Raw genomic sequence first — 12145 nt, forward strand, 5'->3', positions numbered from 1 at the left:
CTCTTCCTCTGGGGGGCGCGCTGGCCCACCCAGACCGGATCGTTTTCCCAAATCCTGGTGAGTGGATGCCGCCTCCGGCGGCTTGGGGCTCGGTGACAGGAGGGCAGCACCGCAGACGGAGTCTCTCTTCCCTGCATTCTTATGGCGCTGACATAGTTTTTGAGTGGCGATTGTCCACCCTTCATTTTACATATGGGGAAACTGAGACCCAGTGTGAACCCTCACCTGGAACTTACCTCCTATTTTGTTTTTCCCCCAATCGCCATGCTTGATCTCCCTAGCCAGAACGTAGTCTCCCTGAGGCTAGAGACAGTATGTCCGGTTCCTCCTGTCCAAGGGCTGGCACAGAGCAGACATCAGATTGTATATACTGTTGATACCTAAGGTGAAGCTGTGACGCTTGTGGGAGGAAGGGGGCCCACCGAAGACTATGACTGTATCAAGTCTGGGCGGGAGGGGACATTTGTGTGCTCCTTCTTGAAGAGCCCAGGCCCTTGGGGGCCTTAAGTCTGGGGAGGGATGGGATGGTAACAGACTCTCAACCAGCGTCTCTGCCTCTCTCGCCAGCCTGTGAAGACCCTCCAGCAGTGCTCTTGGAAGTACAGGGCACCTTACAGAGGCCCTTGAGCCGGGATAGCCACAGCTCCCCTGCCAACTGCACCTGGCTCATCCCTGGCAGCAAGGATCAGACTGTAATGGTCAGGTGAGAAGCAGGGCAAGACCCTATTCCTCTCCCTGGCTCCTCCCAGCTTTATCATGGGAAAGCCTTCTTTGTGGAATTCCCATCCCTGTCAACAGGGGGAAAAGTAGAATTTGATTTGGCCTCATCCAGCGGTTCCCAACCCTTTTTTTGGCCATGCCCCACCTAAGCATCTCTAAAATCCCGATGTGCCCCCCCCCCCATGACATACAATTCTTATTACCCAAAAAGTGAACTCCTGTTCACGTGGAGGAAGCCTAAAAGGCCATTAACTTGGTCTAAACAAGCTTCCAAAGAGCATGGCATCCATGAAAGAGAAAATAAACAGAAGGATAGTTGAAGTACTGAGGAAGCAATCAGTAATCATTTAATCATTGTTTAAATGATAATAATATAAATTGATATGGAAAAATAGAAAATAGAGTTTCAAAACATATAATAGAGAAGTGAAATACATAAATATGTCACAATTTATACTTATATACTATATCTGAGGCTCCTAGAATCATAAGAAATGCAAAAAATTCAGTTAACTTATTCTCGAATTGCCCTCCTTAAAAATCAAATTGTGCCCCACATTGGGAACCACTGGCCTCATCTGTCCTAAAAGTCTGCCTTGTTCTGAACCAGACACAGTGAATTGGATCTGGGTGGGGATGGACATCTAGCTTAGGTCCTGGTCATCTCTGAAGGTCAGCAGTCATTCTAGAAACATCCTTGGCTTTCTATATGGCTGCTCTGAGGAAGTCCTTAATCCTTGAACATCTTTGCGTAGGATTCAGAGCTAGTCCTCTAATCAGCTAGAACCTTCCTCAGCCTCTCCAGATCTCTTGAATAATCCAGGTCTCCCAGGCTCCTCCAACCTTGGGCCATGGGGTTGGGCCCATGTTAATTAAGTACCTGGCTGTTTGCTTCACACCGTTCTCTTTTCATGAATTTACCCAGAAAGGGGTAGGTGAAGGGAGAAGGAAATCTGGAGAGGCTTTTGGAGCAGAGGGATCAAAGTGCCATGGTGATCCCACGTCTCATTGCCAGGCATTTGGAGGGGATGGCAAGTTCTGGCTAATCTAGCTGTGTGGTAGCTGCCAGTTACTGCTAACACTGTACTTGAGTGACCGTGCTGCAACAGCTGGAAAGCAATACCCCTGTTCATATTGCAGTCCCAGAAGATACGTCTGTTTTTCCATGGGAATCTAGGATATATCACATAGTCTCAAGGTGCCACTGGCCTCTGGTAGGACTAGTGCCATTGACTCCTAAGGAATTTAGCTGATTGAATTTTCACTTAGCCATTTGAATTGTGGATAAGTAGATGCTTGTGCTTTTGGGTGTAGAAAAGTCCTGGGGAGGAAGAAGCCAGCAGTAGTAATCAAGAATATCTCACGGCCCTGGACGGTGTGGCTGTTAGTTGCACCATCATCCCATATACAAAAAAGTTTGTGGGTTCTGTTCCAGGTCAGGGCACATACCCAGGTTTTGGGTTTGATCCCCAGTCATGGCTCATACAAGAGGCAAAGCAATTGATGTTTCTCACATTGATTTTTTTGGTCTTTTTCTCTCTCCATTCCTGTCTCTGAAATCAATAAAGTATCCTCGGGTGAGGATTAACAAAAAAAGAATATCTCACATCCTGCTCTCTACCCCTGTAGGTTCCAAAAACTGCACTTGGCCTGTGGCTCAGAGCGCTTAATCCTGCGCTCCCCTCTCCAGCCACAGATCTCCCTGTGCGAGGCACCTGCCAGCCCTCTGCAGCTACCTGGGGGCAATGTCACCATCACCTACAGCTATGCCGGGGCCAGAGCACCCATGGGCCAGGGCTTTCTCCTCTCCTACAGCCAAGGTAGGCTGGACAGGGAGTCCCTGGGGCTGTTAACACAGGTAGTGGAAGCCCCAGGGAGCGGGGGAGGGCCCCACCAGTTCCGGCGCTTCAGAGCCCTTCTCCATGGTGCCTCTGCAGATTGGCTGATATGCCTGCAGGAAGAGTTCCAGTGCCTGAACCACCGCTGTGTGCCCTCAGCCCAGCACTGTGACGGGGTCGATAGCTGTGGAGATGGCTCGGATGAGGCAGGTTGCAGTTCAGATCCCTTCCCTGACCTGATCCCAGCCTCTGCCCCCACCCCACCCTGCAATCACACCTTGGAAGACTTCTATGGGGTCTTCTCCTCCCCTGGATACTCACACCTGGCGTCAGTCTCCCACCCCCAGTCCTGCCTCTGGCTGCTGGACCCCCACGACGGCCGGCGCCTCGCAGTGCGCTTCACAGCCCTGGATCTGGGCTACGAAGATGCAGTGCATGTGTATGATGGCTCTGGGCCCCCTGAGACCTCCAGGCGGCTGCGCAGGCTCACCCACTTCAACAATGGCAAGGCTGTCACCGTGGAGACGCTGTCTGGCCAAGCCATCGTGGCCTACCACACAGTTCCTTGGAGCAGCGGTCGGGGCTTCAATGCCACCTACCACGTGCAGGGCTATTGCTTACCTTGGGACCAACCTTGCGGCTTAGGCTCTGGCCTGGGGGCCGGTGAGGGCCTAGGTGAGCGCTGCTACAGTGAGGCACAGCGCTGTGACGGCTCATGGGACTGTGCCGATGGCACAGATGAGGAGAACTGCCCCAGCTGCCCACCTGGACACTATCCCTGTGGGGCTTTTGGCACCCCCAGTGCCACAGCCTGCTACCTGCCTGCTGACCGCTGTAACTACCAGACCTTCTGTGCTGACGGAGCAGATGAGAGACGTTGCCGGCACTGCCAGCCTGGCAACTTCCGATGTCGGGACGAGAAGTGCGTGTATGAGACATGGGTGTGCGACGGGCAGCCAGACTGTGCTGACGGCAGTGATGAGTGGGACTGCTCCTATGCCCTGCCCCGCAAGGTCATTACGGCTGCAGTCATTGGCAGCCTTGTGTGCGGCTTGCTGCTGGTCATTGCTCTGGGCTGCACCTGCAAGCTCTATGCCATTCGCACCCAGGAGTACAGGTCAGCTGGCTTTAGAGGCGTGGGGACTGAGGGTGAGACGGAGCCCGTGCTGCCACAGGAGACCAGGAGGGTGCCCATGTGGGGGATAGGTTCAGTGACCAGCTTATGGGTTGGCTTGGGGTTATCCAGCTTGGGGAAAGAGCTTCTTTGAGGAAAGAACAGGTCTATCTTCTGAAAGCCATCACAAGGGAGGAGGGGACCTCAGATGACTTTTGGGAAAACCATGGTATAGCTTCAGTTGTGCTGTCCTGGGTGTGGAGGGAAGAGGCCTGTCCAGGTTGGGACAGGCGACTGTAGCTGGGCCACCTGTGACTGAGCAGCCCTCATTCCTTCCAGTATTTTTGCCCCCCTCTCCCGAATGGAGGCTGAGATTGTGCAGCAGCAGGCACCCCCGTCTTATGGGCAGCTCATTGCCCAGGGCGCCATCCCACCTGTGGAGGACTTCCCTACAGAGAATCCTAATGATGTAAGTCACTACCCCCAACCCTAGCTCATGCTGCCCCCAACTCCACTGTCCCTCCTTTCAGGCTTCTGGCCCTCATCCCTCCGACTGATGTCTCCTCCTCTCCTTGCAGAACTCAGTGCTGGGCAACCTGCGTTCTCTGCTACAGATCTTGCGCCAGGATATGACTCCAGGGGGTGCCTCAGGTGCCCGCCGCCGCCAGCGGGGCCGTACTGTCCGCCGCCTGGTGCGCCGTCTCCGCCGCTGGGGCCTGCTTCCTCGAACCAACCCTCCAGCCCGAACCCCTGAAACCAGACCCCAAGTCACACCTTCTGATGCTCCCCTTGAAGCCCTAGATGGCAGCACAGGTCCAGCCCGTGAGATTGGGGCAGTAGGTGGACAGGATGGGGAACAGGCACCACCACTGCCTGTCAAGGCTCCCCTCCCATCTGCTAGCATACCTCCAGCCCTCCCTACTGTCCTGGAGGCCCCAGGGCCACTGCCTTCAGTGCCCCTAGAACCATCACTGCTGTCTGGAGTGGTGCAGGCCCTACGAGGCCGCCTCTTGCCCAGCCTTCGGCCGCCAGGACCAATCCGGCCCCCAGGACCAACCCAAACCCCACCTGAACCCCACACGATAGTCCTGTCCCCAGAGGACGAAGACGATGTACTGCTGGTGCCACTGGCTGAGCCGGGAGTCTGGGTAGTTGAAGCAGAGGACGAGCCACTGCTTGCCTGAGGGGACCTGGGCTCCCCTGGGGGCTCTAGTCACAGTGACAACCACCCTTTAGAAACAGCTCAGCTTCACTCCCACTACTTCCCTCCCTGACCCTAGGTCTGAGGGGACTTGATGAGCCTCCCTTGGGCCCTGAGTAGCTGCTGTCAAGTTAGGTGTCCTTCAGGCAGAGAGGGCTCTTACAGAGCTCCTGCTGCACCTGGCCAGAGATCACAGTCTCCACCACCACCCTCTCCTCACACCACCACACCATTTGGGTGGCTCTTTTTAAAGAGTAAAGTTCTTAAGAGGTCATAGGCCTGAACACTCCATCCTTACCAATCCCCCACCAAAAGTGGCCTTAAGCACCAGCGTGCCAATTGGCTAGAGACCTCTAGCCCCCAAGGGGAGGATTTAGGCAGGGCCTGTGGTTTTGCCAACTGTGATCCTTCCTATAGGGCCTGGCTCAAAAAAAAAAAAAAGCACAACAAATGCTTTTGTCCAATAGCTAGGTCATTGCCCAGAAGTCAAGGTTGAAAATAAAGGAATCGGAAATTTAAGATTTTTGTACATGAGCTGTGAGCCTGAGCCATGCGTCTCCACCCATCTCAGCTTATGCTCACCTCACTTTGCTCCTTCCTATGTAGGCCTTTGCTCTCCCCTCTTCCTATTGATCTAATCACACACTCTTGATTTTTTTACCACACGGTGGGTAAGAAAATTCTAAGGTCCTAAGAACCAACCCTTTCCACCTCCACTCACCACCTGGGGCCCAACTCTGCAGTGATTGACACCAGGGTGAGCACCAAACCTCTATTCACTGCCAGACCAGAGCCTGGTGAGCCTGCTGGGCCCTGTAGCTGGAAAGATTTCCATTTATGGAGTACTTGCAGAGTACAGATCACAGGAGGAGATGGTCCCTGGTAGAATACGGGAGTGGTGACTCCTGCCCTCCACCCTCTACCCCCACCAGACAATTACAGTCTGTCCTAGGCAGGTGAGCTTTTAACAGGCTGCTTCAAAGCAGGCAAAGGTGAATTGAGAGAAAAATAAGAAAGCATCTACTTGGCCAAATCTAAGAGGTCTTCCTGGAAGAAGGCCCAACTAGATTAAAGAACACTGTCAGTAGTTGGAATAGAGTTGTGAATTCCAGGCATGGGGAGTGTCCACCGGATAAGCAAACTAAGCAGATCTGAGAGTGAAGGCTATAATAAGCTGGACCCTGAACCTCAGAAAAGGTGCAGGAACGCAAGCCGTAGCCAGAGCCAAAGAGCTGGAGAGGGTGATGGAGGAGGGAATGATCCGTGAAAATGTTGGAACGCAGCCTCTGGTAAGCAAGGTGATAGAGCTGTCCCAGAGTTTGACATGAAAATCGGGACAAAGGATTTAGAAGGAACTATGGGGGTGAGCATTATGCCCAGGAGCAGAGCTGAGGCATCTCTGACGGAACATGCTCCCCCACCCCCAGGGAAACCCCAGCCTCGTCCTCCAGCCACACAGAAGAGGCCACGGGAGCACCAATAATTGGGCTCCCTGCTAAGGGTCAAATCCATTACCCCATGTGGCCAACCCTCATGACAAGGCTGTGCCATGGGCATCATAACCACATGAGCCAGTTCACAGGCTCAGAGCAGCATCCAAGGAATTGGGAGATGAGCCTAGTCTCTACGGAGAGGCAGATTTAAACCTGGGCTGGTTCGCTTCCAGATCTCACCCTTTCCCACTATTCCATAGGCTCTCCCATTCCTGAGGGAGCTTGGAGATGGACGAGCAAGTATACAGCCTCTTACCTGTGAGGAAGAGAGATGGTGGTTCAAGGTGAAACCCAACCTGTTCCTGTGGCCTAAGGCTGGTGTGAGGGCAGGCAGACGTCATACTCAGGAATCCTTGCTGGGTGCAGCAGCCCCTGACTCACCCATCTCATACCAGAAAAATGAATCCAACCACCTCATTGAGTTTTCCAGCTACATCAAGCTCGCACCTTTATACTTTAAAACTTCTCTAAAAACTCCTTTTGGAAGGAAATCATTCTAAAACATTATACTCATATGTAGCTCATTGGTGGTCTCCAGACAGCGCTCAGCGATGGAAGTTGGGGGTGGGAGCAGCCCCTGGGAGCCAGGACCTAATATAAATCTTTCCAGGATGCTGAGGATCTCACAGAAACCAATGGCTCCTACTAAGCTATGTTTTCAGAAGTTATAACAGTGTCAGGGGGCTGTTTGCCTTTATGCCAAATGGTATTAGAGCATCTTTTAAATGCTTATGACTGCTTTAAAAGGTTTCTGTGGTGTTGCTTCCCTACTACTTGCTGCTCCAAATGTGCTTCTGATCTATGTGTACACGAACACACATGAACACATTAAAATTGTGAATAACAGATAAATAGTCCATAATTGAAGACTAGAGAGTCTATCTTATGAGTAAAGCGCATGAATATTGTACCTGCTCAGGAGTCCTTTCTGCTCCCACTAGACCCCACAATGTTGCTCTGTACTTGGTCTCTAGGTAAATGAACTGTTACTGCATGTTAGTCCGATTACCATTTGCCTCTTCGATTGGAAAAGTCCACCAAAGATTGCAATATGGATTGTTCCCAATAATAGGAGACAGTTGGAATATTTAAGACAAGGAAGGCAGCATAGGATAGAGATGAAGAAGCATCTTTGGCATTGGAAAAATGTGGGTGAGAGTCCTGGTGTCCCTACTTTTTTTCCAGCTGCATGATTGATTTGGAGGCAGGCCATCCGCCTACCATTCTGAGCCTTACAGCCATGAGGATGAAAGATACTGTAGGAAGACCTGACAAAAATGGGGTCAGCAGGGGCTAGGAAATCGGAATGTTTGGGTGCTTGCAGGTGTCAGGAAGGAAGACCAAGAGTAATTGGGCAGGAAACGAGCAGTAAATGAGACACCCATCCTGGCTTTACAGAAGGCGGTAGACCCTGTGTCTGCCTTGTGTAGCCCAGAAGCCCTGGTGGCTGTCCCAGAGAGGGACTCAAGGGGAGGGGCTAGCACTCTACCCCACCTTGGGGTTGGGAACCTCCAGAGGGTTAGTCTCTTCCTTCTTTCCTGCTCCAATTAACACTAGGCTGGTGGGCCTGGCAGGGAGGGAGAAAAAGAGGAAGTCCCACAATGGTTTGCAGCACCTGAACTTCGTGACAAAAGGAAGCAGCCCAAACAAAGCAAACATCTCTCCTTCCTCAAAGCCCCATCTACGTAGGGACCAGGCTGGGAAATGGGTACTTCTCTGGGCCTTAGCCCAGAAGGGGTGGTGTGGGGAAGGAGAGGATGGCAGGGAAGCTTGGTGGCAAGGTGGGTGCCTCCCATCTCTGCATTTCTTTTGGTTTCTGCCTCTAGCCCTCCATTTAGCCACAGAGCACCTACTCTGGGCTAGACATTGGGCTAGGGGTCTGGGAACACGGAGATAAATGATGCATAATCCTGGCTCCTGGAGAAAGACCTCTCGGTCCTGTGTCCCTGCCTCCCGCCTTCCTTACCCACCAAACCCTCGCCCCACTTCTCTGAGACCCTGTCTCCTCTGCTCTCTGACTTTGTTCTGTCTTACCCGGACTCTGCAGTGTTGTGCTCCCAGAGGGAAGCGACACAAAGCGGGGAGGGCAGAAAGGAGGGAATCCCGCTGACATCACTGTTCATTAGCATGTGTGACCTCATCAGGGGCGGGACAATTTCCCCAGGTGTCTAGGGGGGAGGACACGTGGTGGGGGGGTGGTATTTAAAGGGAAAAGCTGACAGTGCTGCTAAATGAGATAGCGGTGCTGCTGGTCGCCCGGGCTGCACACACACGCACACCGATGCATTCGGACCTGGACGCCGACATGGACACGGACACAGAAACCACAGCACTCTGCCCCTCCGGCAGCCACCAGAATTCCCCCCCAGGGACGCCCACACCAGGTGAGGCAGAGCCGGGCAGATTTTGGCTGGAACCATGGGGGTGGGAGCCGAAGCTTTGGTGGGGAGGTCAGAACTAGAGGGTTAAAGGAGCTTGAACCCAAACAGCAAGAAGGGTAGAGCAAGTTGGAAAGGGGGGAAGCCGCCCACTCACACTAGGAATGGGGCTGAACTGGGGGGTGGGAGGAAGAGCTGCTTAAATGCCCCCTCCCCCTCACTCTCAGGGCTACGCTGGGGAAATCTGTACTTGGCCCCCTAGGTCCGACTCCTTCCCAAGAGGCAGGAGGAAAGGAACGGGAAAGGGAAGGGGCGGCCCCCAAGCCTGGGAATCACAGGCAAGGGGCTCCCCTGGGGACCTGTTGTAAGGGTTTCTTCTGGCTCCTGGAGGCCCTGGCTGCTAGCCAGGTATTGATCCTGGGCTATTTCCAGCCTCTCTCCATCCCCCTTTGTTGTGTCTGTCCATCTTCCTCCTGTTACCCTGACCCGTGCATTGTCACGCTCTTCTGCTCCTGCTCTTTCGCTGTCTCCCTCTCCCACCCTCCCTCTTCCTCACCATGAACACAGTATTTTCTCCAACTCACGGAAACAGCCAGGGGTGCAGGATTCTCACGCACTGGGGGATACTCGCTTACAAGGCCACAGGAAGAGGCAGCCCCTCTCATGCACACACCCAGAGACACAAAGCACACATCTCAAAGAGCAAAGGACCTTCCCTGAGATCGGGCTCCCCGCAAAGTTTTTGACTACCACTACCCACCCCCACAGAACATGGGCAGCAGCTTCAGTTTCTCATCCCTGAGCCAGCAAGCCAGGGGGTTGCCAGTGCAGGAAGCAGCAGGGGCAAGGCCTCGGCCGAAGGAAGAGCAGCCCCCAGCCAGAGGGTGTGCCTCTGTGTCAGTGTGAAGTGTGAGTGGGTGTGCAAGGCTGCACACAGGAGACTCCCCTGCAAGGGGCAGTTTTGAATAGGTTGTGGCTGGAGCCACTTTGGACAAGCCATCAGGTCAGCTCCTTGGTGCCCCACCAGTTCAGGCTTCTGGGAGGGTTTCGGTGTAAGGGGTCAGACCAAAGATTCTCAGCTCTTTCTGGGTCATGGTCATCAACTGGGCCTCTAAAGCTGCAGCAACCAGGATTGAGCCCTCTGCAGATGGCGAGGCACACCCCGCTCATAACTTCTTTCTCTCTGCCCCCCAGAAGCAAATGCCACCCTGCTGAAGAAGTCAGAGAAACTGTTGGCAGGGTTGGACCGGAGCGGGCCACCTTCTGCCCCCGGGGTCCCCAGACGAAGAGGCAGCATGCCTGTCCCCTACAAGCACCAGCTGCGGCGGGCCCAGGCTGTAGATGAACTTGACTGGCCACCTCAAGCCTCATCCTCTGGCTCTTCTGACTCCTTGGGCTCAGGGGAGGCAGCCACCACCCAAAAGGATGGCATCTTCAAGGTCATGCTTGTGGGGGAGAGTGGCGTGGGCAAGAGCTCCTTAGCGGGCACTTTTGGCGGTCTCCAGGGAGACAGTGCTCACGAGCCGGAGAACCCAGGTATTTCAGGGAGCCCTGCAAGGGTTGAGGGTGCCTCCAGAGCTAGTCAGGGGTGGGAGAGCTCAAGGCATGAGCAGCCCCTGGGAGCCAGAACCTCAGAGAAGTTTCTCCAATGCTTTTTGTGGCAACCTCCCTGGAGGACGGTCCCTGGTTCTGGGATCTGAGGCATCCCTGGCTACCAGGTCTCACAAGTGTGGGGAGCTTCCTAATGGGCACTATTCCCTGTCCTTATTTCCCAACAGAGGACACCTATGAGAGACGCATCATGGTGGATAAGGAGGAAGTAACCTTAGTTGTTTATGACATCTGGGAACAGGTGAGAACTAACACGCGGCTGCAAGCAGGTGATGGCCCCTGGGAGAACTGGGGAAGGGCAAAGCCTGGGTGAAGGCTGGTGGGACTGCAGGCGCTGCTTTCAACATGTGTTATCATCATAGAGAGCAAAGGCCCCCAATAGTGCGCATGTCATGGCCTCAAGATCCACTTCTCTCCAGGGTCTTCTGACCCAGAGGAAAGTTAGGATTTGAATTTGGCGAACCCTGCAGCTCCAAGCCAGGCTAAACATTCTGAAACTGACCCTATCCATACTTTTTTTCAGCCTGGAAGAGTCTGACCCCTCAAGATTTCAGGGCTCTGTCATGTCAGGGAAAGAAAAAGAAAAAGTGAGGACTTGTGAACGTTTGGATGTAAATGGTTACTATATAGAAACAAGAGACCAGGTTACATAACACTTGAATAGCAGTCATTTCTTAAACTTTCTTGAGCTTATGTATCAGAAAATAGGACGGGCTACCCTAGCCTGGGATCCTGTGTCCCAGTTCCCCAGTGTGGGCTCACATTACTAACTTGCGCCTCGCCCACAAACACACCCTGGACATGGAGATTCTGCCATTCCCTAGCTCTGCTGTTCCACACAGGTGGTTTCTCCCTCACATCCTGATTCCTCGTCCTCGAGATCATAGGTGCTGGGCAGATTTTCCCACGCTTCCCCGCCCTGACATTCTGTGACTTCCCGCCCATCTGCAGGGGGATGGCGCGGGGTGGCTGCAGGACCACTGCCTTCAGACCGGGGATGCCTTTCTCATCGTCTTCTCAGTCACTGACCGACGAAGCTTCTCCAAAGTTCCAGAGACTCTACTTCGACTCCGCGCTGGGCGGCCCCACCACGACCTGCCTGTCATCCTCGTTGGAAACAAGAGTGACCTGGCCCGCTCCCGGGAGGTCTCACTGGAGGGTGGGTATCCTGAACCGCGTCCATAATTGCCAGCCTAAGGTATCTTCTCCCTTCCAAGTCACCTCTTTTGCATAAGGCGTTTTTACCGCCAGCTGCACAAACTTGACATTTAGCCCCAGGCCAAGCGCAGTCTCCCAATGCCCATGCCTAGGGCCCTGAGCAGCTCCTCTCTCCACTCCCCGTCATGTCTTCTCACTGCCCCCCTTCCCTCCCCACGATCCCCGCTTTGCCCTCTTCGCCTCAACCCCTTTCCACGGCGCACCCTGCCCAGGCCCAGTGCACCCGCAGGCGCCTGATCCCCTCCCTCCCCGCAGAGGGCCGCCACCTGGCAGGAACACTGAGTTGCAAGCACATCGAGACGTCGGCCGCGCTGCACCACAACACGCGAGCGGGGCAGCCCCGAGGGCCCCGCGCCACCCGCGCGCCGCGAGAGCCTCACCAAGAAGGCCAAGCGCTTCCTTGCCAACCTGGTGCCCCGCAACGCCAAGTTCTTCAAGCAGCGCTCTAGGTCGTGTCACGACCTCTCCGTGCTCTGAGCCGCGGTCGCCATGGTCACCGCGGTCGCCATGGTCACCGCGGTCGCCATGGTCACCACTCTCGGCTCGCCCCCCCCCCCCCCCCCCCCCCCACC

General features: G+C 54.3%; 2 protein-coding genes across 2 annotated transcripts; both read left to right on the top strand.

The window, feature by feature from the left end:
- Positions 1 to 5: 5 nt before the first annotated feature.
- Positions 6 to 5392, top strand: LRP10 (LDL receptor related protein 10; the record flags this gene model as incomplete). The annotated part of the gene is made up of 6 exons (XM_006776815.1): positions 6 to 57; positions 568 to 703; positions 2350 to 2540; positions 2658 to 3675; positions 4012 to 4141; positions 4251 to 5392. Coding segments are annotated over 6 exons (2133 nt in total), but the record flags the coding sequence as incomplete, so codon positions are not given.
- A 1273-nt stretch (positions 5393 to 6665) lies between these two features.
- REM2 (RAS (RAD and GEM)-like GTP binding 2) lies at positions 6666 to 12139 on the top strand. Its single transcript, XM_006776770.2, is given in 6 exon segments — positions 6666 to 8750; positions 9939 to 10280; positions 10523 to 10596; positions 11307 to 11514; positions 11829 to 11901; positions 11903 to 12139. Coding segments are annotated over 6 exon segments (948 nt in total). The 5' UTR covers positions 6666 to 8647; the 3' UTR covers positions 12051 to 12139.
- Positions 12140 to 12145: the final 6 nt, after the last annotated feature.

This window comes from Myotis davidii, unplaced genomic scaffold (genome assembly GCF_000327345.1).
Source record: "Myotis davidii unplaced genomic scaffold, ASM32734v1 scaffold1949, whole genome shotgun sequence".
NCBI lineage: Eukaryota > Metazoa > Chordata > Mammalia > Chiroptera > Vespertilionidae > Myotis > Myotis davidii.